The following is a 27,729-nucleotide window of genomic DNA, read 5'->3' as shown; positions in this document are numbered from 1 at the left end:
CTAAAGTTTAGATGGAGGGGCAATAGAACAGCTAGCAAAACATTGAAGAACAAAGTCAGAGAACTTTGACACTATTCAACTTCAACACTTAGTATAAAACTATAGCAATCAAGACAGAGTGGTATTAGTGAAAGAACAGGCAAGTAAACCAATGAAACAGAATAAAGAGCCCAGAAAGAGACCCACACAGATACAGTTAACTGACCAATGACAAAGATGCAAAGGGAGTAGAGAAAGGGAGTATTTTCAAGAAACAATGCTGGAACAACTAGGCATTTTTGTGAATAAAAATGAATCTAGACACTGACCTTGCACATTTCACAAAAATTAACTCAAAATGGATTAGAAACCTAAATGTAAAATGCAAAACTGTAAAACTTCTAGAAGATAACAGCAGGCAATCTAGGTGACCTTGGGTTTGGCAATGAATTTTTAGATGCAACAGCAAAAGCATGATCCATGAAATAAATTATTGATAAGTTGGACTTTATTAAAATAAAAAAATTTCTGCTCTGCAAAAGACAATGTTAAAAGAATGAAAAGACAAGACATAGACTGAGAGAAAATATACCTGGCACATAACAGAAGCTATGTAAATGTTTATGGCATGACAATGAATGAGGATGTGGCACTGGGAGGCCTCTAACAGGACTTCAGAATCCGATTTTCATCCTTTGGATCCTTGCATGCACTCTCACTGGGAGAATCGCCTCCATGGGTTCTCCCTGTTATTCTCAAACCCTTCATTCTGTTTTTTTCTTTTGAATCAGAACCTATGCAATCTAAAATAATTATTATTATTTGTTTGCATGTCTATCAGCACCCACTAGCCTGTGGGCAACATAAAATCGAAGGCTATGGCTGCTATGCTCACCTGGATCTCCCCAGTGGAAGATGGAAGATGTGTGTGGGGTGCTGGGCTGGGCAGTGAGGGAGATTGCTCAGAAGTTTCCCCGCCCTGGAGAAGCTGGTGGTCCAGCAAGGGTGGGTGGGGTGAGTCAGGGATGCACTCAGCACAGATGAACAGCATGTGAAATGTCCCCACAGAGGAATGTTCAGGATGCTAGGGATGGGAGTAGGGAAAGGCAGGCTTGTAAATCTGGTGGTAACACAGGGGCCTGGAACTGAAGTTCATTTACTTGTCAGAGAAGGTTCCAGAAGGGGTAAGCATGGGCACAGGCTTGAAAATGAAACACAGAGCAAGGGCTGTGAGTGGAATCCTGATGTGTTCAGAGTATTCAGAACAATCTAAGGCATCTGAGGCAGGCGAGGGGAAGAGGGAACAGACCACAAAGATCTCTGATCACCTCTCCCCCAAGTGTAGACTTTCTCTCTTGTTGGAGGTCCTAGAAAAAACAGTCCTGCGAGGAGAATTTTGGACTCCTCATCCCCTGGGCATGCTGCTCAATCATCACACTGTGTCTGACAGACAAGGGTCTGACAGAAAACAAATGACAGCTTAGCGCTGTTTGGTGGATAAACAACAATAAATCGACAGGCCTGTGGTTCAACAAATCAAAGAGTTCTGCTACTATGGCAACAGAGTGACAAGGCAACCCTAAAATAAGAGAAAAAGAGGAGCAGGCCAGAAAAGGTTCAGAGAGAAATCTCAGCAGATAACTGGCGGGAGACAGGGCATCTGAGTTGAGAGCCAGAGCTGGCTCTCCTCCAGCCGGGCCTGGGAAGGTCTGGATGCCCCAGGTGGGACCCTCCCCTGTCCCAGACCCAGTTTTCTCTCTACACAGAGAGGCACTTCCACGGCAGCCCACAGCTCCTCAGTTTGAGAACCATTGCTCTGGAAGGTCTGGCAAGGGCTAGGGTTCTATGCACAGAGCTTGAGAGCAGCAGGACTTATTACAGAAAGGAAGGGAGAAAGGGAAGACGATGACAGCAAACCATCACTTATATGAATCGGACTGCGCAAGGCTGACCGCCTTGAAAAGGTCCAGGGGGACAGGCTTCTTAGATCCATTTCCGGAGTCTGCTGACTCAGGCTGACTCCAGCTCCACAGCCTCTCCCCACCACAGCCAGAGCCTGGGGACCCCTAGTGAATGCCCAGGCCCCACCTTAACCTTAGAGAAGGTAGCCGTGCCCCATGTCCTCGCTTGCCCTTGGGCTCAGCATCAAGCCAGCCGTATCTGTTTTCGTCCACCTGCCCCACTCCAGGTCTTCCCTAGGGCTCTTTGACTGGCCTCTCTTCCTTCTCTTTCTTTCCTGTCGGCCCATGATTGTAATTTTAGTCCTCATCTGCAGAATGTGGCAACACTCCCCTGTCCTACTTGCTTCACAGATCTGTGGCCAATGACCAAAGGTCTATGAAGACCCCTAAAAATGCAAAGTGCTGTCATGTGTTGAAAGGCAGGGTAGGGTAGTGGATGAGAGGGTAGTCAGTGGTGTTGCCACTAACGTGCTGAGTAATCTTGGTGAAATTATATAGCCTCTCTGGGTTTGTTTCCTCATCATATAAAAAATATTTTTATTGATTTCAGAGAGGAAGGGAGAGGGAGAGGGAGATAGAAACATCAATGATGAGAGAGAATCATTGATCAGCTGCTTCCCCCACATCCCCCTCTGGGGATCAAGCCAGCAACCTGGGCATGTGCCCTGACTGGGAATTGAGCTGTGATCTCCTGGTTCATAGATTGACGCTCAATCACTGAGCCATGCCGGCCAGGCTGTTTCCTCATCGATAAAATGGGATCACACTGCCCAGCAGGTGGTGGATGAGGAATTCCCTCGGGGTGGGTTGGGGGGGCAGGACTGCTCCTTTGCCACCTGTGGGGATGAATGGTGACCAGATAGCACCTCCCTTCTGGAAACAGCCTGCTACCCAGGTGACCTCAGCTGAGCTCCTGCCCCTTGATCCATGGGCACAGTCAGTCTTGGATCTGTCTGGGTCTGTCAGGTCTGCTTCCTCCCAGGATGTACACCTTAGGCAACGAGACGAAGGCTCACAGCCCTAAATCTCCCTCCTAAATCCACGCTGTTAGAAACTGCATCCTCGGCCACCACTCTAACTGCATAATTTCTCACTGTGCTGAGCAAACCCTGTCTGTCTCCAGACAAACGATGCTGGGCATCTTCTTTGCTAGAAAACCTTCTTGTCCAGAAGGATAAAAGCTTCTGGCCCCAATGCATAAAACAACGGTTTCCAGGTTAGTTTAAGAAGTCACACTGAAAGCCACAAAAAAATTTCCCTAACCATGCAGTAGGAGAAATGAAAAAAATTCCAGTTTTCTCATCAGAATTTCCTACTCCATAGAGAAATCACAGCACACAGCACACCCTGCGCAGATGGTTCTCTACCTAGGGCATCTTTAACTGTTCCAGAGAAAATCAACAAAAATACGCTTCCCTAATCTTGAACTTCCCTAATCTTGAGCATCCTGGGAAGATCACTGAATGAAGGGCACGGCTGAATGCAAGACTATTCCAATATATGTTTAACAGTACTTTTATGTAAGGTTCTTTATTTTTACAAACAAATTTCTGATATCAAATGTGGGAAAGAAGTCTATTGTTTATCACTTTGAAAACCATATAGTAACTCAAAGGAGCTCTCAGCATGCTTATTCCCTAGGAGCACTTGTTAGAGAACTGATTTTAAAGATGAGAATAACAATGCAATGTAATTTCTGGACCAGTAGATCATATAAATGGAGATTTCTACAATGTGTAGAAAATATATTCATATCAGCGGCCCAACATTTCCCCTTAATTCTGCATATATCAATATACCTAGACAAATTCTTTCACCACCGCCCCCAGGAGTGAAGACCATCTATCTGGCCTTCCTGAAATAATGTTCATCTCAAATGGAGGAAAGCAGAAATAATGAGGTGTTCCTGATAGAGGATGTGGGCCCATGTGGACCTGTGATGATTTCCCCGTGACAATCTTGATTTCTTCTCAAGGAGTGTACTGTGGGCAGCCGAGTAGACGGGCTGCCTCTGTCCCCGTGTGTCTGGGAGCAGCGTCCCGCAGGCCTCCCTCCTGCTGGTGCCTGCGCTTACCTCCATGCTGTACTTCTCCACCGTCCTTCTCAGGGGATCCACAGCCTGCCAGCAAATCAGGATGCACAGGTCAATCAGCAGCATGCCCCCGACGATCACAAGCAGTTTCTGGTCCTTGATGATCTGCAGAGAGGGCGAGAGCAGAACGCAGTGCATGTGAGACAGAGAACTTCCCAGAGAGAAGTGAGGGGCTGGGTCAGAGCGTGACGGAATCGGGTCACCTTCAGTGGGAGAATCTCCTGAGACTCCACCATTCACAGGATAAACCAGCCAAGCTCCCTGCTGGACATTCAAGGTCCTTCCCGAGCGTGGCCTGGCTTACACACACGCTGCACTTAGTTAAGCCTGACAACTCCTAGTCTGTGGCCCTGCTGTGATGTTCACCTCCTACTCGTATTTAGGGGCTGGTTCTTTTGTCCAAAACACTCTTTTCTTTTGGTCTGGCAAACTCCTAATAATCTTAAAGACCCAGATCCATTGTTATCTCCTCCATGAAGCCCCCTCTCACTCCCACAGCAGAACTAATTACTTCTACAGCACTGTTCAGATATTTCATTAGGAGTAGTAATAGCACTAAGAACAATCTGCCTTTACATACATCAATCTCATATATAAATACACACACTGTTTTTTCCATTTTATGGATGAAGAAACTGAGGCTAGAGCGGGGTTAAGTAATTTGCTCAGAGTAATACTGCTTCTAAGAGGTGAAACCCAGATTTGAACCACGTTTCTCCTATCTCCAGAGTCCATACCCTCCAATATTTACAGCACCAACTCAACATTATATTAAGTTGTATACACGTCTGCCCTTCTCAGTTAACATTTATTTGTGTACCCTCAGTACCTAGCAGGGCCTGGCACGCAGTAGGGAGTTTGATGGATTGAACTGAGATGAAGGAATATAAAAAGAAGAAATATAACTTCCATCCATCTTTGCAGCCTTTGATATCTTTATTGCACTGTGAAATTCCCACCCCACTTTCTGGCCGTTTGATAGGGATTGGCCTGGGGACAAACACTGTCAGTGCCAAAGCTAACTTGTGTTTCACTCATTGCATGTTTGCGTACCACCCCCACCTCCAATAAAAGCTAATGTGAAGAAGTAGTTCTAGAAAAGATGATAGAAAAATCAACAAAGCTGAGGCAGAAGCTTAAGATATATCACCAGGTCTGGCTTTTAATGATTAAAGCCATTTTTAAAGGAGAAATAGAAACTCAAGGGGCCTCTCTGCAGCTGAACCATGAAAAGAACAGGAAGAAAGTATCTCTGAGTTATTGCTGAAGAGATCCAATCTACCAAAACCACTTTACCTGGGGTGGGCGCTGGCAAAGCCCCCTCCTTGAGATTTTCCAGAAGCATCTAAGGAACCGCTGATGCTTTTCATAAACCCAGCTAACCTTTGCCCTCTGGGAAGCTAAGCAACTCCCTGACAGCCTTGAGAAGTTGGGCCAAAAGGAAGAAATGCCTGAGGAGCTTAGGGCTCAGAGGACAGGCTCGCAGGTTGATGCTCACCCAGGGCGGTTTGAGTCCCCGGGCATTTGCCCACGCTGTGCCTGACCCCTCAAAGGTCTTTCCCCAACCTTTCTGCTGGCACCCTCCTACCCTGATGTCCCCACAAGTAGCCACTTCACACTATATTTGTGATAATTTGATTCATGTCTGTCATCCTACTACATTGTGAGCTCTGTACAGTTTGATTTTTGCTAATTGCCCCATTCTTAGCATCTGTCTGAGCCTGTCAGAGAAAAAGTACTCAATAAGCACTGGCTGATGGATGATGCTCTAAGAAAACATGCCCCAAGCACTCACTCAGTGCCAGGCCCTGTGCTGGGCACTGGTGACACAGAGATGGACAGACCCCGGAGCTGCCCTCCAGGGTCGGCAGGAGAGACAGACTTGTCATGGATGATTACAAGAGGGTGTTGGAGGAGAGGAAGTGGATTCACAGAGGAGAAGCTGGGGGCCACTGGGGGCTGGGGAGGAGGGAACGTCAGGCAATGGAGGCAGCACTGCAACATCACAGAGGAGCTTCATGGATGGCAGCTGAGGGAGGACCACGTCATGTCACCCTGGTTCCAGAGTCTCCTGTGACTCCCCATCAAGCACAGGATAAATTCAGCCAAGCTCTTTTGCTTGGCATTCAAGCCTTTCCCAAGCTTGGTCTGACCACTCCACAAGTAAGTGCACTTCATTGCTGCTTAACTATTCCCTACTCTGTGGCTGAGTTGTGTTTTTCACACTTCAGGCTTTGTTTGTGGCGGGGCATGAGTGGGGTGGGTGGGGGATAGCTGGAGACAGGGCTAGGTGGAGGGGGTGAGCTTGCGTGACATAATGGGGCCTCACAAGGGTCCACTGGAGGTTTGAGCATCTTTAAGCATCAGTGTTATAGGAGCAGTCTGCAGTACTGAGGGGTGGACTGGAGGCGGAAGCCTGCGGTAGGGGAGACCAATTAGAAGCTAGGGTAGTTGTCCTGGTGAGCAGGGAGGAGGCAAGATGCAGAGCACTGGCTGCCAGGATGGACAAGAGGATGCCGAGGCCACAAACTCTGGGCATTCTCCTGTCCATCTGGCTTTAGCCTCTCAGTCCTCTCCCCCTCCCCAAATTTTCCCCAATAGTAAGTGCCAGCACCTCCAGGTCCCATCTTCTCTGCCATGGCTTTCCCATGAGACTAAAGGCCTACTACTCTTCCCATAGTCTTACTTCCAGGAGGCAATAAGAACCTTGAACTTCCTCAGTTGTGCCATTTTTCTCCTGCTCTCTTCCCAAGTGTCCATAAGGTACAGAAGTGTGGAACACCTTATACTCCAGCACACAAAACCTTGGGCCTGTTGGGACTGCACAGTATACACTGGACAAGAAGTGGCACATTGAAGGGAAAGAGCTGAGAGACATGGGGGAGGGGGGCACACTGAAGGAGTCACCTGCAAGGGGAGGAGACCTCCCTTCAGAGTGGATGCAGCACCTCTTCCACGGCTGCCTGAATGGGAAGGCATCCATGTGGCACAGCTGTCCTTCAAAGATGAGGACCAGAACTTTCCTTTGATAAATATGATAAAGTCTTCCCAAATTTAAGGCTCAAGTATGAAGTTTGAGGTGGCACAGGGCAGAGAGAAAACAGGATTTGAGATTAGGTGGACCTGGATTTAGCACTGACAGCATTTGTGGCTGCATCTCTTGCTCCCTGTGTGATTCTGGGCAAATCACTTCCTCTCATTCTGCACTTCTCATCTATAAAATGGCAAGGAGCAGAGGGACGAAGAGAGTAGGGAGGCTCACGTATTACCTTTAAGTATGGTGCCAAGGGAAGAACATGGGCTTTGAATTTAGAAGATCTCATTCTAATGCCAGCTCTTGACAAATGTGATCTTGGGCTCATTTCTGCCTCTAAAACTGGGATTACTGAGCCCTAAGCTGCAGAGATGGTATAAGACTAAAATGAGATATGTTGAAAGCACCTAGTTACAGTGTCTGGCACAGAGAAGATGCTCAACAAATGGCAGCTATGTGTTACTTGGCTACCATTACTTGGGTTTTGACAATTAGCAATTCTGTTTATGTGCCTGACAGTGACATCGAGGGGCAAAATGTGATATTGCACCTCAGCTCTACTAGACCCAGGGCTAATGATCACACTGATGGATCCATGGTTGGAAGATTCTGAGAATAAGAGGAAGGACAGGTCTCATTTCCTTTTGACACCGTTTCCAAAGCCTGGCACTTGAACAGTGTTTGTGACTGAATGGATTTAAGCTACATTTCATTTATTAATTGCAGAAAAACCTTAGTGCCTACTCTGAGTGAGCTATTTTAGGCACAGGGATGGGCAAAACATAAATATCCCATCCACATGGAACATGCATGATAGGGAGGGAGATTGATTGTGAATAATTTGATAAATACTCACACATATACACAACAGAAGGTCAAGGAGAGGTGATTTAAAATAGCCTTTAAAAAAGAGATATAAAATTTTAAATTTAAAAATAGCACTGACCTGACCATACAAAGCCTGAGCACCAAAGAATCCTCACATTAGGCAAGGCCAACTCTCAAGTCTCCCCTCAGCTTCTCTGACTTCCTTATTCTTCAGCTTCCTCTTCTCTCTGTTATATCACTGCACATTGATGCTATCACACTCCTTTCTCTTTCTGAGGCTAGCAAGTTACAAGTGCTCCATCCTCACTGACTGAGATGGGAGCGAAGGCACTCAGGAATGAGTAAGCACCAGGCTCTGGAACCAGATCTGAGTTTCATCTTACAACTACCTATATAATCTTGAGTAAGTTTCTTAATCTCTCTGAGCCAGTTTCCTCATCTACAAAATGGGCATAATAACTACACAAACCACATTAGATTACTAGAGCTTTGCTTACAGTTATTGTTCAACAGATGTCAGCTATTATTATTACACTAGAGGCCCGGTGCATGAAATTCATGCACAGGGTCGGGGGGGGGGGGGGTTGTCCCTCAGCCCAGCCTGCACGCTCTCCAATCTGGGACCCCTTGAGGGATGTCCGACCGCCCGTTTAGTTATGGGACAACTGGGATCGGGCCTAAACGGGCGGTCGGACATCCCTCTCACAATCCAGGACTGCTGGCTCCCAACCGCTCGCCTGCCTCTTCCTGATTGCCCCTAACCACTTCTGCCTGCCAGCCTGATCACCCCCTAACCACTCCACTGCCAGCTTGACCAATACCTAACTGCTCCCAGGCCTGCCCGATTGCCCCTAACTGCCCTCCCCTGCAGGCCTGTTCCCCCTCAACTGCCATCCCCTGCTGACCTGGTCTCCCCCAAGTGCCCTCCTCTGCCAGCCCGGTAACCCCTAACTGCCCTCCCTGCTTGCCTGATCGCCCACAACTTCCCTTCCCTGCAGGCCTGGTCCCCCCCAACTTCCCTCCCCTGCAGGCCTGGTCCCCCCCAACTGCCCTCCCCTGCAGGCCTGGTCCCCCCCCAACTGCCCTCCCCTGCAGGCCTGGTCCCCCCAACTACCCTCCCCTGCAGGCCTGGGTCTCCCCCAACTGCCCTCCCCTGCCAGCCATCTTGTGGTGGACATCTTGTGTCCACATGGGGGCAGCCATCTTTGACCACATGGGGCAACCATCTTGTGTCTTGGAGTGATGGTCAATTTGCATATTACTCTTTTATTAGATAGGATGTCACTTCCCACTGTTGTTAGAACAGGGATTAGCAAACTACAAATATGGCCCACTGCTTGTTTTTATAAATATAAATAAAGTTCTATTTGAACACAGCCTTCTCCATTCACATATGGATATCGCTCCTTTTATTCTACAACAGCAGAGCTGAGTGGTTGCAACAGAGACCGTATGGCCTGCAAAGCCTGACATAGTTACTTTCTGGATCTTTACAGAAGAAGCAGCTGACTCTTGGTTTCCTAAAAAGGCATTTCTTTACTTCTTCAAAAACCTTCAGATATTTTGACTGATTCAGACTGGACTTCTCTAGGACCAACTCATTGTCTAGTTTCAGGGACACCATTCCAGGGGGAATACAGTGTGAATGGTGTCCCCCGGGGTTGTGCAACACAGTGGCCCTGCCTTCCTGTGTCACTCAGATGGCTGATGTTTTAGTGAAGCTGTTCAAAGTACTCTCTTGGCATTTTCCTCAAGCTGAGCCTGGATAAAGACCTGAGTGGATGTCCCTATATCACTGATGGCAATGGAATATATATATATATATATATATATATATATATATATATATATATATATATATATAAAAGTGAAGCGACCAAAATGCCAGAATGACCAGTATGACCAGTCACTATGACATGCACTGTGGGCCCAATCAGGGTCACAATCAGCCCCCCAAACCTGATCGGGGGCAGGGCCAGCCCAGCCCTGACTGGCCCCCATTGAGGCGGGCCGGCTGGACCCCACCCATGCATGAATTCATGCACCGTGCCTCTAGTCAAGTCATATTGGTAGTGAACTTTCTTTGCCCTAAAAAAAAAAAAAAAAAGACAACAACAACAACAAAACCCTCTGCCCACAGGAGAAGATCTCATCTCTGAGTTACTGCCCTCATCTCAACATTTCAGTTCGGCTCTAAGTAAGAGGCAGAATAAAGACTGCAATAAGGCTTCTCAATTCAAGAGTTTATGATTGGCCCTTAGACAAAAGAGTAAATGCTATAAAAATACTGAATTTGGGAGCATTAAGTCACCACATGTCAATAGGTTTCTTTTCCTTTAATGTCTTAAAAAATCTAGCCATTTGGGTGGAGTTTATGTATGTGCATTTGGGGAGGGCATGCCATTGTGGATGGAGGGAGAAGGAGGTGGAAGCCAGGGAAAGAAGAAAAAGATAAAAAGACTATTTACAAATTTTTGTAAATCTAGTATATATGTCAGTAAAAAAAAAATTAAGGGGCCCATTTTAATAAAAAAGTCTAAACTAAAAAAAAAAAAAAATACAATGAAACTAAACAATAAACACCCATCTTGGCCATATAGAAGAAAATCATGGAGAATTAAATCCCAATTTTGACCTGCGACTACCACAACCCTTTCAAAACAATCTGGTTCCCAGATTTGAGTTTCCAATTATCAGACAAATTTCTCTTTCCCACCTTTAACCTCCTCTAATTTGGTTTGTAAATGTGGCACTGCAAACCTGCCCCTGGAATAACTAGGAAACCTAGAGCACGAGTTCCTCATGATGGAGTGGTGTGTTCATCTGGCCTTAATCATCTGCCCAATAGACACAACTGGTGACCAAATCTGTACTCAGAGCCTTTTGCAGTTTCTCAGACAAGAACCCTGGGCCCACCACCAGCTGGAGCTCTCAGGTGCCCAGACTCCCAGGGGTGCAGCAGGTTCCCCTGGGCTCAGGCAATGCAGCAGGGTGTGGCCACATCACAGCTCTGCCTCTGGGGAGCTTTCAGACAACTCAACTCCTATAGTCTCCTTGACATGTTTTGTCAATTGTTACCAGACAATCAGTGTTCTTGCTCACCGATCACATGAGTAATGGAACATAAAGGCTGGTCTTTATTACAGATCACAATATGGATGAATCACATGTTGGCACAGAGGAATCAACACTGTGATTCTTCAAAGCCAGGATGGAGCTGTCCTAGTGGCAGAGCCTCTCTCTAACCAGAGCCACAGAGCAGGAGGGCTCAGGAAGTCCCTAGGTGCCTCTCAAACTTTGGCTTGCATCAGCGTCCTGGGAAGGGCTGGTGAGAAACATGCTCCTGGGCTCCAATCAGGATTCCCAGGGCTGGGGCAGGGGAGGCAGGGCGTGGAACTGAGAATTTGTATTTCTAATAAGCTCCTAGATGCTGCTGATGCTGCTCTGCCCGGTCCAGCCCTCACTCTGTGTAGCTTTGATCTGTCTATTAGTATCACTTAGGACAATCCCAAAACTCCCGATACTCAGCCCCAGCCCTAGAATTTGGTTTCAGCTGGCCTGGGCTGGCTTACTTCTTGTAGTTTTCCAAAGCTCCTGTTTGATTGTAATGTGCAGCCAGGGCTGACAAGGGTGGCTAACCAGGCTTCTCATCTTACACAAGTGCTGGAAAGGAAGGAAGGGGCCCTATAGGTGAGCACGTGCAGTGGGGCTCTTTCCTCCCTCTAAATGCAGCCTGCAGCTTTTCTAAGGGGCAGGGGACAGAGAAGGGAGGATTACCCCCTTCCACCCTCCAATCTGGAGAGCTGCTCCTAAAGTAGTGCTGGCAGTGGAAGAGGTGAGTGGTGAGGATGAGGTGAGTGGTGAGGATGACCAGCAAGAGGTGCCACTGGGCGCCAGGCAGAATCACAGTTCAGGAAACAATGTCATTTCAACATGTCCCCGTTTTATAGATAAGGACATAGAGGCTCTGAAACATGAAGAGATTTGCCTGAAGTCCACGGCAGGTCAGTGGTGAAGCAGGGAATAGACGCCCACTCTCCTACTTTGCCTGCTGGCCCCACTGCATTGGACACACCTGCTGTCTGTCCCAGGTGCCAGGGCTCATAACCCAGTAACCAGATGGCAAACGCAAGCTTGAAGAATTGGAACAACAGGCACCACGTTCCAAAGTGGGATGAGACCACAATGCAGGGGAGATGTCTGTAAACAGCTTATACCCACGTCAGGGGTTTAAGAAGTAAGTGTGTGTGTGTGTGTGTGTGTGTGTGTGTGTGTGTGTGTGTGTGTGAGGGGGAGGAGAGGTTCGAGTGGGGTTGAATCAAGAAGAGGATTTTTGGTGTCATGATGTTCTGAGACCTCGCTCCCCAAAGGTGAGAGGGTAGGGGGTGGGGATGGTTCCTCCTTGACCTCAAATCAAGAGAGAGGCTTTAAGAAGAACACTCAGGGGGCTTGACTGATAGGGGTTCCTTCAGCCTGGGGGGGGGCACCCAATGAACTGATGCCTGACTGTTGTCCGAGAAGCCTATGGGAGGGGATGATGGCTAGCCAGCTGCCCTTGAGGTGGGGGGAGGAGACAAAAAAGGGGAGCGTCTGTTACAGTGGGATCAATCCAAAATCCTTGAGATTATAAGAGTGAAGGATGTGTGAGTGCCTCTTGCACAGCAGAAGAGGCTCACAGGGCAAGGGAGTGCTGTGTGGCGCTGAACAAGACAAGCTGGAGGGTGAGCCGAGCCCAGGAGCGGGGGAACCGCCCGATGCTCAGGGTGGAAGGAGAAGCCACAATGGCCAACTGGCAGAGCACTTCACCCATGACAAGGGCACTGCTGGAGACAAAGTCCCAGTAATGGGGCCTTTGGACAACCCACAAAGACACCCAGAGAGTCTAAAGGGCCTGCTTAATCCATGCCAGGCAGCAAGCCCAATGTCAGCTACTGGCAAGTAAGGTCATTCCTGCCCCTTCTACTACTCCAAGCTCAAACTCTGGAGGGTTCAGAAACCTTGGGAATGAGCTGGTAAAAGAGAAAAACAGCCCACTTGCACCCCCTCTCCCAGGGCAGGTGGCAGGCCTGCCACAGGGCTGAGCTGGGGAGGGAGAAGCTGTGCCCTTGAATGCAGTTTGAAATTTTGGATATTATGATGGACTCCACATATTAGTTGCTGACAGAGGACCTTTGAAGTCATGAGACTTGCCCCAAATTTTATCTAGGAGCAAGGGAGGAACAGCACCACTGGAAGAGTTAAAGGGACAGTGGTGGAGAAAGTTTCTCTCTGACATCATAAGAATCAAGCTTAGTCAGCATGCTGGTGACAAATGCTTTCCACCTACATGAAGACAGAACTCCTGTCTTCCAAGGGCCTCTTTGAACATGGAATGATTAAACCAGGTCCCTGCCCTGTGTCACAACTTTCTTTTAAGGGATCCCAGTGCCCGAAAGTTAAAGTTCAGATTCCTTACCATGACTTCTGCCGTCCCCCGGAGCCTCTTCTTGTACCCTGTCCCCACGAATCGCGTGCCCCAGCCACATTGAGCCTCTTTCAGCAACAGAATACACTACACCTTCCCCTCCCCAGGCCTCTGTGCACTATTCCCTTTATAGGGCTCGAAAACTCCCCAGCTTCTGTCTGGCTAATCCCCACTCACCCTCCAGCCTCAGCAAGGTGACACTTACTACATGAAACCTTCCCTGAGTGCTTGTACCCCAGCACCCCGCCCCACATATGTCCCTGATCAGCCCTTATCACTGTGCATGGGCAACCCTTTTTTAACTGTCTGATTTTCCCAAGTGACTCAGGATGTAAATGGGGTGGGGTGGGGCAGGGATTGTGTTTATCTTGAATTCCCAGCAAATAGCCTAGTGCCTGGCACATAGTAGATGCTTGATAAATATTTGTTAAGTAAATGCTAACTGGACAGTGCAGACACCCTGAAATAGAAGGAGTGATTACCTTCTTCTTCATTTTCACATTTTTGAAGATGGCGTGGACCCTCCATGTCTTTGCAAACATTGCCCCGAAGGCGGTTGTGTAGCCCACGGTGAGAATCCAGGTCCTGACCTAGAGGCCATGAGAAAACACAAGCATTAACATCTCCTAGGTGGACCAACCCTGTCATTTATGAGAGTTTCCCAACAAGGGGACTCTAGATGATGGGAACAGACAACTCTACATTTCAGAGAGTTTTACTAATATCAACAGTCTTTCAATCGCATTTCAATTTGATAGACATTTGGTTCTATCAGCCACTTGCTGGATCCAGGGCCCTGGGCACTGAGGCATTTGAGATTCAAATCCTGCCTTCGATTAAGCCCCGAGGAATCCAGCCACAGAGAGAGGCATGAAAGGCCCCAGGACCGCTGAGGGACCACTGAGGGACCACTGAGAGCCCCAGGACAGCCCTCTGGCCTTTCCTCTTTCCGTTCTTCCTTGAGTGCCTTCCATGTGGGGAGACAGACCTGCAGAAGGGAACATAATTGCTGCCTTCTCTGTCTCTTCACTTGAATCTACAGGAGACCAAGTGGTCCCGGAACCCCTTCTGTGGGTCCTGTGTTTTGGGCAGTGGGTGGAGGAAGTAACTGAGCCACAGGGGCTGAGCCTGGGCAGGTGAATGAGCCTGCGATGGGCCTTCTCCAGTGGTCAGCAAACCCAGCACTTTGGTAGAAAAAGCCAGGACTTGGCTAGAGCTGGCCCTGGAGGACACATTGTGCACCAGGCCAGTTCCAAGCCATCATATGGGGCTGCTCAGTTAGGGAGGAAGGCCAGAAGAAAAGGGTTATGACCTTCCCCCCCTCACCCCCCACCCCCCACCCCCCAGGACCTCTTTCCTCAGGCATTTGGAGGAAGAGAGGAGCGGATGCTGCCTGGATTTTGCTGCCCAGCTATCCTGGCCCTCTCACCAGAGTTAGGCCACTTAGCGCCTACTGTACTATGACCTCAGGAGTCTGGTTACTCAGTGCTAGGCCAGCTTGGCCCCTGAGCCCACACTGGACCATGGGTCCCTGCTCAGGACTAAGGCTCTGTCTGGCTGTTGCCTATTCCCCAGGACAAAGATCCCCAGCCCTGGGCTGGTGACTGATGGAAACTGCCAGTCTCGATAGGCACCAATAGCCTGGATCCCTGTAGGTTGTGAAGGGCCAGTCACCATCTGTTAGGTTTGGGTGCTTCCTGAATGCCCATTCCCTGCCTGCCCTGCCATCATGGCCAGCCTCTCCAGACTTCATCCTCACCAGCTGGACTGGACACCCTCCAATACCCAGGACACTCGCCTAGCTCCAGGCTGGGCCCAGCCCTGGGCTGTGTGCCACTGGGGCCTCCTGCTCACTGGGACAAAAAAGCTGTCTGCTCTGTGAACTCTAGTTCTAGGCTTTGGTTTTTCCTCTGCCTTTCCTCACCTCTGTTGAGCTAAATTTCCTCTGAAAAGTCCTCACCTGCCTCAGCTGAACACAGCAAGAAGGTGGATGTGGTAAGAGAGGCAGCCAGGCTAGACCAGACAGGTCAGGCTCTTGATGTCCAGAGGAACTGGACATAGAAGATTTGCCCAGCCCAATATGCTGTCAGCATGTGCAGGAAGTCCCAGAAATATTCCAGCCAAGTCCCTTCATGGAGTCCCTTCATTCTGCCTTTCTGGAAATTTGGCTCTCTAGCTTTTCAGAGACAAAGCACTTCCCCTTTCTACTTTATTTGTGAAAATAGGAACAAGCTGGGTAGACTGCAATGCTGAACCCTCTAAGTCCAGAAAGGATGACAGCATTACAGTTATTTTTCAGAAACATGGACATGTGAGATATGAATGCTGACAATGTACAGGTGGGCACTTACCTTTTTTTATTTTATTTCAAAAATAAGGAGAAATTAGACAGGCAAGAATGAATCAGTCCTTTAGAGAAGGCATAGAATGGCCATAGTATCACCCATATTATAATGCCAGTATGCAAGGAAAGTAAACAAAGAGGGAAAGGAGCCAATTATTGCAAATTTAGACCTGAGCTCATTCAATGACTAGATCATAAATGCCTAGTCTATTAGATCTTAAAGATCATCTCATTCATTCATTTGTTCATTCCTTCTTATGTTCATTGAGTAAGTACAGGTGTTTCTCCTCTTATGCAATGGGGTTATCCTATCTAATAAAGGAGTAATATGCAAATTAACCATCACTCTACTATACTCACAAGCCACGCCCACCAACCAATCAGGAGCGAGTATGCAAATTAACCCAACTAAGATGGCTGCGGCCATGGAGAGAGCAGGAGGGAGGCCTGGGTTTCCCCGGCGATGGAGGAAGCCAAGCTTTCTGCACACCCTGGCCGGCCCAGGCCTCTGCTTAAGTCTACAAAGTTTCAATTATACAAGATAAATAAATCCCAACAAAAATGGCAGCAGCCACGGAGCTGGAGAGAGCAGGAGGCTAGGGTTGGCCCCGGCGATGGAGGAAGCCAAGCTTCTGCAGCCCTGGCCTGCTTTGGCCTCCACTTAAGGCTACAAAGTTTCAATTATAGGAGATAAATAAATCCCAACAGAAATGGCTGCCACCATGGAGCGAGCAGAAGGCTTGGCTCTGCTCAAGGCTACAAAATTTCAATTGTAGAAGATAAATAAATCCCAGATCCCAGGGCCTCCACTTGGGTTACTGGGGGGCGTGGCTGGCCTGCAAACCACCACAGGCCCCTCACCCAGGCCGCCCCACACCCCAAGGGAACTCCCACCCTGATCGAGGACACTCTTCAGGGCAAACCAGCTGGCCCCCACCCATGCACCAGGCCTCTATCCTATCTAATAAAAGAGTAATATGCAGATTGACCATCACTCCAACACACAAGATGGCTGCCCTCATGTGGTCAAAGATCCTGCCCCCATGTGGACACAAGATGGCCACCACAAGATGGCCAGCAGGGGAGGGCAGTTGGGAGGGACCAGGCCTGCAAGGGAGGGCAGTTGTGGGCGATCAGGCCAGCAGGGGAGGGACCAGGCTTTCAAGGGAGGGCAGTTGGGGGGCGATCAAGCCTGCAGGGGAGGGCAGTTAGGGGTGACCAGGCCAGCAGAAGAGGGAAGTTGGGGGCAAACTGGCTGGCAGGGGAGCAGTTAGACATCAATCAGGCTGGCATGGGAGTGGTTAGGGGAAATCAGGAAGGCAGGCAGGCGAGCAGTTGGGAGCCAGCACTCCTGGATTGTGAGAGAGGGATCCCAGATTAGAGAGGGTGCAGGCTGGGCTGAGGGACACTCCCCTGCCCCCATGCACGAATTTTGTGCACTGGGCCTCTAGTGTCCCAATAAACCCACTGTAAGTGAGAATACATTTAATACACCTAACCTACCAACCATTCTAGCTTAGCCTAGCAGCCTTCCTTAAAGTGCTCAGAACACTTACATTATCTCACTTCTGCTGCCCAGCATCATCTCTATATATAAAAGCCAAGCGAATGAAATGATTGGAATGACTGGTCACTATGATGTGCACTGCAGCCAGCCAACCAGACGGATCGGGGGTGGGGCTGGCTGGCCAACCTCCTGCATCCCTTCCCCCGGACCGGCCTGGCCTCAATCAGCCCCAATCTGGGCATGCTGGCTGGACCCCACCCATGCATGAATTTGTGCCCCGGGCCTCTAGTGAGAGAATAATGTACCACATATCATTAGTCCAGAAAAAGATCAAAATTCAAAATTCAGATTAGGTCTCTACTGAATGGGAATCATTGTTGTAAGTTGAAAAATCCTAAATCTAAACCACTACAAGTCGAAGACTGTATTATTAGGCCAGAGGCTAAGTACATATGATAAAAACAAACAAACAAAAAAAACAACAACAAAAACCAGGGTGATGCTTTTGGAGCTGTCAGTTAAGTGAGGAAACAACTCTGCTGGTGAGGAAGCTGAGATAGCGTTTAAGATGTTTCTGTCATTTACGCCATACAGTTCCGCCAGAGCTGAGCCTGAAGCTCAGAGCCTGGTCCCAGTGAAGCCCTCCCTCCCCGACACTGTGCTCCCTCCTCCCCAAACGGAGTCTCCTTGACTCAAATCAGGTTCATCCATGTCCAGGAGTCAGCTGTCAAAGGGACAGGACACACCAGGTGGCTGACCAGCCTGAGGACCCTATCCTGGGTGATCTCAACACACTTCCAAAGCAAATGGGTTGCCATTGTTAAGACCAATGGCTTTCATACATTTTGATCATGTTCTCTTACCAGAAAAAAAACAGTTTTCAACATGAACATACACAGAACATGGAAATTTTAAAAGGATGGTCAAAGATGAAATAATAGCATCATTTTTACCTCATCATGTGGCTAACAAAGATCTGTTTCAGGTAGAAGTGTCACTCCAATGTGCTTAGCATTATATTTGCTTGACTTATGCGTGTACTTTTTTTTTTTAAATATATATATATATAATTGATTTTTTACAGAGAAGAAGGGAGAGGGATAGAGAGTTAGAAACATCAATCAGCTGCCTCCTGCACACCCCCTACTGGGGATGTGCCCACAACCAAGGTACATGCCCTTGACTGGAATCGAACCCGGGACCCTTCAGTCCGCAGGCTGACGCTCTATCCACTGAGCCAAACCAGTCAGGGCAGTGTTCTTTTTAAAGTAATCATTTTCAGGCCACTTGTCTATTTTGTGAGGGCTAAATTCATTAAGACTCAATGATAGATAGTAAACGAGTTAAGTTAGCTAAAACTCAATCATATAAATTGAAGCTGGCATCTGGAACTGCAATATCTTGCCACAGACTGTACTGGGCAGAAAAGAGTTGCAGGCATAGCGGACTGTGTCCTCAGACAGGCCTGCTGGCAAGGCTGGCCCTTAAGCTGCTGTCTGTGAACGTGGATTTGGGTAGGGTTCCCACCATCCCCTCAATGATCAGAGTGACTCTGTGCCTGAGCTGTTTGTGCAAACAACCTGGCCTATGTGACACACCTGCTTTCCCTCTGGGAGTCTGGAATTTTGGTCTGTGCTAGGCACCCACCCCCGATAATAACCCTGAGGGGACTGGGTGTCTAGTGAGCTTCCCTGGTAGACAACATTTCACGTGTTGTCACAATTTGTTGCTGGGGAATTAAGCACATCCTGTGTGAATCCACTGGGAGAGGCTCTTGGAAGCTTGCACCTGGTTTTCCCCGGTCTTCATCCCCTGAACATTTTCCCTTTGCTGATTTTTCTTTATGGTCTTTCGATGTAATAAATCATTGCTGAGTATCACTAATGCTGAATCCTTCTAGTGAATTACTGAGCTGGAGGTTTTCTTGGGGGTTGTCAACACTATGCCCCATCACTCTCTGGTGTGATGGATTGACTAACACTCCATTCTCCGGAGAGTTCCTGCATAAAGACCACTAGACACACCCACAGAGCCGGGCCCCAGTTCAGCTCAAGTATTAAATATTAGTAAAGCTTAATTGCTTTCATTTTTTTCTACACAAAAAGTAAATAAAAGCTGAAATATATTCTTCCTCAAGAAGATCCCAGTGGGCTCATGTCCCATTTGGAGACAGCTCTTCAGACAGTGATGAAAGCACACTATAGTAAAGACCCTGAGAGTAGGACTGTGGGACCCCCACAGAGCTGCCCACCCCAGGCTGGCTCTGCTCAGGGTCAGCATTGGTTAGGCCCCTGCAAAAGGGATGTATTATTTTCCTCTCAACCTCTTTAAGATGGGAGTGGACCCTAGGGCTCAGACCTGCCAATTTAAGGGCTCTCTTTGGGTTATCAGCCCCACTTTCAGGCTTCAACCACTTTTGTGCTGACAATACCGTTACCTCTTTCCCAGTTCCTATCTTTCCTCTGAGCTCCAGACGGGCATATGTCCCTGTCACTGGAGACTTAGGTAACACTTAGTTGTCCCATAAAACCTTCACACTCACAGCCAAAGCAGAGCCCATCAGCTTCCCCTGAGCAGCTCCATTTCTTCCCAACTCAGGGAGCAGTGCCATTATCCACCTGTCACCCATGTTAGGGATCTGGAAGTCTCCCAGGAATCCTCCCCTGACTCTCTTTCTTTTAGTCATTCCCCAAGCCCATCTCCTGTCTCCCCCACCCAAGTCCTGTCCTTTGCCTTCTCTGTGCTCTCAGAGGTAGGATTCCAAGTTAGCAACTTCTGGGCTCCCTTGCCCTCTGGTTTCTGGCTGGATCTGAAGGCCCCACCAGGAGACTGGAAGGTGCCAGGAGAGAGAAGACGGGGCATGTGCTCCCTGCTCCCTGTGTCCGCGCTGTTTCTCTGGCTGTAGCTGGCTCCTCCCATGGCTCCAGTCCTTTCCACGTTCAGGAAGACACTCCTCTCTTTGCCCTTCAGGCCTAGGAGTGGTCTCTCAGGGCCTCCACACCCATGTTTGCTTCCTTAACCCCACCCACACCTCTCTTTATGTTAACCAGTGGGTAGGCTCTGTCTTCTGCCAGGGCCATGCCATCTTACTCCCATGTCTCTTGTCAGTACCCCCTCTCTCTGTTCCCATGTTGCTATTCACATTAGTCAGCAGTGCTCTGGAGTCAGACTGACATGGGTTTAATCATGGCTTTGTCACTTGCTATCTATGTGAACCTGGGCAGGTCCTATAACTTCTTGGAGCCTTGATTTCCTCATCTGTGAAGTGGGGATAACAATAATGCCTCTGACTTCATAGCTTGGCTGAGAGGGTTAGATGCTGAGGTTCTTAATCAATGTCTGATTTTTGTTCACGTGTTCCTTATCAACACTCATTGGACCATGCAGGTGCCTCCAGCTAGCGTCTCCTACCTCTGCCCTCACCTCCTGCTCATCCATCCAATGCAAATATAAGCAGGTCTCTCCAGGATTAAACCCTTCACAGCCCCAGCAAGCCTTCAGATTAAACTCCATATTGTTAGCAGGGTGCAGCCCCAACCACCCAGATACCTCTCCTGTCACTCCCCACATGGCACTTCACACCCAAGCGATTCCATGCTGCATAAATGTTCCCCCTGCGCCACCCAGGCTCATGCTGCCAGGCATGGCACCAGCTATTTCTTCCACTCAGAAAGCCATTCCTCTTTTTATCTCCTTCACACATTTTCATTTGCCCTCTAAAATCTAAATCATGGGCCACCTCCTCTGAGAAGCCCTCCCAGACCTTGTAGGGAGGTCATGGCTGCCTCTTCTTGTGACTTCTGCCCTCACACGTTTCTGCTGTGCTGGTCACACTGAGATGACATCTACATGATGACCTGTCTGCCACTCCCATGAGACAGTGCTTCTGAGAGGCAGAGCCTGCTTTGCCTGCCTTTAGCCAGCACTGAGGGGTGATCAGGCTGGGCAGCCCAGATAAAGAAGTAATTAACTCTTTGTCACCAGAAATGTGCAAGTCGAGCTGACCAAGTACATGCAGAAAGACCACAGAGGGAATTGGAGCAATCAACTGCAACAGAGGCTGAGTTCATGCTATTATTTGGCATAGGGTTCTCAATTCATTTGGTCCCTTCCACCCAAATGAAATATGTTATCTGTGAGGTATTGAGCTCCCTGTCACTTCACATATTTAAACAGAGCTTGGAGGACCCCCTATAGTGGTGCTGTAGGGACATTTACTGCACTGAGGGAGGTTTTATTTTATCTCTCCCTTTTGTGTAGCTCTATGATGCCAAATAAACTAGAAGATTCTAAGGAGCTCTAATGATTCTGTTTCTAATATGTTGCCTCTGCTACAAGTCTCTCCTGATTCATCAACACAAGATAAACAGCTACTTCATTTTTTCTCCCAAAGTCTTAAACGTATTTCCTCTTCTGATGTTAATATATTTCCTTTTGTCTCCTCAGCCATAAAATACTTGGGCCCCTCTGCACACTGCCTTGAACACATACATCCATGGCGTGGGGGTAAAGAACTTAAGGCAGGCAATACCATCTCAGTCTCAACTATGAAAAAGGAAAAAAAAACCCAATTAGAGCATATCTCCAAATGGAAGAAAAAATCTATGCCCGGAACAATTTCAGCTCAGCTGCTTGTTCAATTGATTTTGGGAAGGGCTGCCTGGCAGAGAGAAGGGCTTTCATTGCTCTTTTGGGGATAAGCAGGAAAATGGACACATAGCCTCTCTGGTAGGTCTGTTCTGACAGATGATGGGCTGCTATGCTCTGGGCCTCCTGTTACCACAGAGGTATGTGGGCCCCAGGTCAGGAAGTCTGGCAGCAGGGGATGAAGCCCTGGTAGCTGGCAGGATGCTGGGGGCAGTGCTTTTCTGCTGTCCAAGGTCCTGAAAAGAACCTTCTGTTTCATTCTGTCTGCTCACCCCAGGCAATCACTAGTGAGAGGGCAAGAAGAAAGACCCAGACTGTCCAAAAGCAAGCCCCAGACCTCTGTTTTGTATAAAGTCAGGAGAAAGCATGTACCCTGGAGCTGAAAAACCTGGCTTCAGCCTGGGGTCTCTAGAGCCTGCCTTGTCTTCCTGGGGCAAGGGTGGTGGAGAGATTTGGTGTGTGTCCCAAGGCAGTGCAGGTGTGTGTCTATGTCTTGCCCAGGATCCTTTAAGTAAGACCCACACAGATAATGCCCTCTATGGTTTGAAGAACAGCAAAGCCTTCCTGGGGAAACAATTCAGGTGATTGTTCTAGCAGAGCAAGACCACATAAAGCCCAAAGTTGCCATGACTATACCTACACCCAATTGACCAGCACCAACCCCACTGTCCAGCCTCTTCTTCACCCCAAGTTTACTCTGCCTTATCAGCGTCTCTCTCAGCGCTGGCCAGAGGCGAACATAATCCCATCATTCACTCACTCATTCATTTATGTGACAATGGCTAACATTTACTGAATCTTATTATGTGGCAGACACTAATTGCTTTACATACACTATCTCATTTAATCCTCACAACCCTATTATTATCCCCACTATAGAGAGGAATAAACTAAGGTTCAGAGATGTTAAGTAAACTCAACACACAGCTGGGAAGTAGTGCAGTTGGGCTTTGAATGCGAGTAGTCTGACTGCAACTCTCTTATGTGCGAGTCACTCTGATATACTTTGGGGATGCATCAAAAACACACTAAAACTCCTGAATTGAACACCTTAAAAGGGTGAATTTTTATGGTATATAAATTATATCTCAATTTAAAAAAATCTGAATGGACAAAAATTTTGGTTGTGATATATGTTGACCACAACTCTAAGAATTCAGCTGATCTGTTTCTCCTAGTATAAACCAGCTTTAAAAAAATATTTCTTAAAAAAAGATGAATGAAACATCTCAGATGTCTTTATAGTCCCACAAAGCTAGTTCCAAACTTCAATTCTGCCATTTGGCCATGGAAAACAGAGTTCTGGTTTTCTCTCCTATAAAGTGGGATCAGTAAACCTGGCCTTGTCAGGCAGATTGGGGATTTGAAGGAAAGGCTGCACCTGGTGGCAAGCTGGCCTTGGTAAATCACAGCTGAGAGTGCTGAATCTCATGAGGGCAGGGGCTCGGGGCATTCACATGGCACCATCGCCACGAATGTTCTGGGAGTGTCCAAGGCTGTCGAGACCTGTGCTCGCTGGAATCCAAGCCCACCTGAGTCTTTTCATCCTCACTGCAGAATCCCCCCTCACCCTCCACACTTCTTCTGGTTTTCTGCTTAAGACTCTACAAGGAGGACGGGTGCCTTTCCTCTTCCCTACCCACCATGCTCCTTCTCTGGGCTGCCAGGGGCTGGGATTCCTGAGCCAGGTCAGTGTGTAAGCTGTGATGGGGCCTTCCCATCCCCCTGCCCCTGGCACCTGGGCTCTGGCTCACACCCAGCACTATCCTCATAGGCAGCTCTGTGCCCACAGGGGCCATGTTGCTATGGTGATTCCACTACCCACACAGTGTCCAGGGAGACAGCACAGTGTAGCTGGAGCTATTTGCAAGACTTGCTGAAACCAGGCTGGGAAGATTCCGGAAAGGGTCAGAAGGAGTGGGGGATGGGAACTAAGTGGAACTGCTTCCCCAGCAGTAGCTGTGTGTGTGTGTGTGTGTGTGTGTGTGTGCACGCGCGCGCACTCACACATCAGCCACCCCCTGTCCAAGTTATAATGGCTCTTCCGAGCAGAAGCACAGCCCCTAGAGAGGCATCGACTTGTGACTGTCATAGGTTTCTTCCTGAGGTGATGTTCATGGTTTATCTTTGTGTTTAGTTTCTATGCTGAACACTAAAAAAAGAAAAAGAGTGACATTCATATGGCAGCAGAAGGGACTGAACTGTGACTTACACTGCTCTACATCTGAAGCTGGCGTCATGGTCCACCTTGTCCTTTGTCCTATAAGATTTCCCACAGAGCACAGAGTGGGGCTCCAGGAAATTGTACTGTGATGGGGAGAAAGATGCCTACCCCTTTTCCCTCCTCCCCTCCCCACTTCCACAGTCACCCCATGTTCTAGGCAACTTGTCTAAATCAGCTCATTTGGCCCACACAATGATTCTGTGCTTGTTACACTCATTTTACAGATGACAACACCAAGGCACAGAGATGCTATGTCACTTGCCACGGTTGGAGCTAGTAAGTGTAGGAGGTGGGAGTGAAACCTGGGCTGTTGTTTGAAATCTGTGTTTGCTGCTTCTCCCTCCTTCTCCCCCTTGGTGGGAGTTCACTGGAGCAGCCACTTAGGCCTGGAGAGAACAGTGACCAATATAGCAAGTGAAATAAGGGATCCAACCCCTGGAATAGCATGTGGAGCACAACCCAAATTACACCTATTGGGTCCCGATGTTTTGGCTCCAGACTCAAGAGCTTTCCGTTCCCCTTCCTGAGCAATATTGGGAATTAAAGAAAGGACCCATGTACACATCTGTGCTGACCCAATTCAATCCAGAGTCGTTAATCGATGTCTTTTCCCCACAGTCATGAATGTGGCTCTCCTCTGCGGAGCCACTGAAACAGCCCTGACTGCAGATAAATGAATCCTCAGGGGTGGTGAGGACTGGGCCCTGCGTCCTCCCAGAGCCCTCGTGTGCGGAGCTAATGCTGATTTGTGAAGCACTTTATGGTTTATTCATACCACTTTGCCAGGCTTCCCAGGACAACCTTCCCTCGCACAAATGAGAGCAACTCCCAGAATAGAATGTCAGGCTTCATTAAAAGAAAAAACCCGGGTGTGGGGGATGTCCCTTTTTTGCTCCCTAGCCTGCGTCACCCAGTGTTTGAGGGATTTGGGTTACACCCTGGGAAGCACCTGTGCTTGTGAGCAGGGCGGGATGTCAGGAGCTCCTTTCCAGGTGGGAGAGACTCTCAGAGGGTTGGGCTCAAGTATCTCTGCAGGAAACACACCCAGGCTAGTGAATGTGTTCCCAGGAGAGAGCCAGGCACAGGGTAGAGCTCTGATGCCCTTATTCTCGGCTGGGAGACTGAGGTAGGTCATAGAGGGTTCAGAGCACTGTGTAAATTAGAAGTCACCAAACAGGCCCCCGGTAGTACTTCCATTACGGTCTCCTCAAGCTTGGGGAGGGTGTCCCCGAGCACAGAGGGAAGAGGAAAGCCTTGTCCTTCTCACTTAGCTTCTTTAGGGTGCCTCAGGAGCAGTGCCTTGCTCAAGCCTCACCAGTGCCCAGGAAAGCTGCCCATAGACACACATGGAACCCAGGAAATTGCATGGCAACTCAGGGCACAAAAATCACACTGACACAGAAATGTAGGAGACTTCATGGGCTTCACACCTTCCCTAAAACGAGCAAGACTCCCATGTACTGAAGTCACCATCCTTGGCCACAGGGTCATACTCTTGAGGGAAAAAATCACAAGGACTTCTGAGCAGCTCAGCTTCTTCAGAAACTAACTTCAGGCGCCCTGATGCCAGGCAGATGGGGGACTTGTGACTCCTGAATTCATCTTCTTTACCCCCAGAGAGGTGGTATAAAGCAGAGGGGGTGTGCTGGGCTTGGAATAACAAACTCAGAATAGGAAGCTTGAACTGAGTGAGCCCTGCAGGACTTGGGGTTTGACTGCCCTCCAGGTCCACCATGAGGATGGATGCCCGAGTACCCAACTGACTCACCACCCATCTGGGATATCAGGGACATGATCACCCATTTCTCAAATGGGACCTTTCAAACAAAGTAAGCATGAAGGAGGGAAAGGTTCTCAATTTGCTAAACAATTCACACTGATGTTCCTGGCAACATTAACAATTTCTTTTTTTTTTAACATTTTATTTTTTCCTCTTTTATAAAAGACTTTATTTTCTTAAAATGTCTAACCTTTATTTTTTTAATTTAATTTTTTTATTGTCTAAAGTTTTACATATGTCTCCTTTTCCCCCAATTGACCCCCTCCCCCATCCCTTCGCACCCTGGGCAAGCCCCCACCGCTGCAGTGTCTGTGTTCATTGGTTATGCTAATATGCATGCATATAAGTCCTCTGGTTACACTCTAACCCTCCTCCCCTACCATTTGTCTCTAGATCGATCTATTCTTGTTCATCAAATTATGTTGATTATTATATCACACATATGAGTGAGATCATGTGATATTTATCTTTCTCCAACTGGCTTATTTCGCTTAGCATAATGCTCTCCCATTAACAATTTCTTAAAAAAAAATAAATCTTTATTGTACAGATTATTACAGTTGTTCCTCTCCCCACCACCACAGCTCCCCTCCACCTGGTTCCTACTCCACCCTCTGCCATTGCCCCCCCCACACTGTCCTAATCCATAGGTGTACAATTTTTGTCCAGTCTCTTCCCGTACCCCCTACATCCCTTTCCTCCCGAGAATTGTCAGTCCACTCCCTTTCTAGGCCCCTGATTCTATTATATTCAGCAGTTTATTCTGTTCATCAGATTTTTTTATTCACTTGATTTTTAGATTCACTTGTTGATAGATATGTATTTGTTGTTCATAACTTTTATCTTTACCTTTTTCTTCTTTTTCCTCTTCTTAAAGAATACCCTTCACCATTTCATATAATATTGGTTTGATGAATGCCTTTAGCTTTTTCTTATCTGTGAAGCTCTTTATCTGACCTTCAATTCTGAATGATAGCTTTGCTGGGTAGAGTAATCTTGGTTGTAGGTTCTTGCTCTTCATCACTTTGAATATTTCTTGCCACTCCCTTATGGCCTGCATAGTTTCTGTTGAGAAATCAGCTGACATTCATATGGGTACTCCCTTGTAGGTAACTGTTTTTCTCTTGCTGCTTTTAAGATTCTCTCTTTGTCCTTTGCTCTTGGCATTTTAATTATGATGTGTCTTGGTGTGGTCCTCTTTGGATTCCTTTTGTTTGGGGTTCTGTATGCTTCCTGGACTTGTAAGTCTATTTCTTTCACCAGGTGGGGAAAGTTTTCTGTCATTATTTCTTCAAATAGGTTTTCAATATCTTGCTCTCTCTCTTCTTCTGGCACCCCCATAATTTGGATATGGGTACGCTTGAAGTTGTCCCAGAGGCTCCTTACACTATCTTCATATTTTTGGATTCTTTTTTCTTTTAGCTTTTCCGGTTGAGTGTTTTTTGCTTCTTTGTATTTCAAATCTTTGACTTGATTCTTGTGATCTTCTAGTCTGCTGTTGGATCTCTGTATATTATTCTTTATTTCAGTCAGTGTATGCTTAATTTCTAGTTGGCCCTTTTTCATATCCTCGAGGGTCTCACTAAATTTATCGGCGGTTTCTAGAAGATTCTTGAAAAACCTTATAACCATGGTTTTGAACTCTATATCCAGTAGTTTGCTTTCCTCCATTTCTGTCATTTGTGACCTGTTTCTTTGTCTCTGCATTTTGGCTGCTTCCCTGTGTTGATAGAGTGGCTTTGTGTGCTAGGTGTCCTATAGGGCCCAGTGGCTTATCTTCCCCAATTACCTGAGGTGGACACTCTTGGTGCACCCCTTTGTGGGCTGCATGCACAGTCTTGTTGTAGTTAAGCCTTGATTGTTGTTGGT

At 47.8% G+C, this 27,729-nt stretch overlaps 1 protein-coding gene across 1 annotated transcript in view; it reads right to left on the bottom strand.

Moving 5' to 3' along the window:
* The window catches only part of GABBR2 (gamma-aminobutyric acid type B receptor subunit 2), a 315,641-nt gene that overhangs the window by 47,610 nt on the left and 240,302 nt on the right, over positions 1–27,729 (bottom strand). The window contains exons 12-13 of the mRNA XM_079789934.1: positions 13,841–13,948; positions 4,015–4,137 (exon numbers count right to left, since the gene is read on the bottom strand). Coding sequence (XP_079646060.1) covers positions 4,015–4,137; positions 13,841–13,948 — 231 coding nt within the window. The remainder of the gene's footprint in view (positions 1–4,014; positions 4,138–13,840; positions 13,949–27,729) is intronic.

The sequence above is a fragment of the Cnephaeus nilssonii genome (assembly GCF_951640355.1).
Source record: "Cnephaeus nilssonii genome assembly, chromosome: 14".
In the NCBI taxonomy this organism is placed as follows: Eukaryota; Metazoa; Chordata; class Mammalia; order Chiroptera; family Vespertilionidae; genus Cnephaeus; species Cnephaeus nilssonii.
The sequence above is the reverse complement of the archived record's forward strand: the minus strand, read 5'-3'. Positions and strand labels throughout refer to the sequence as shown.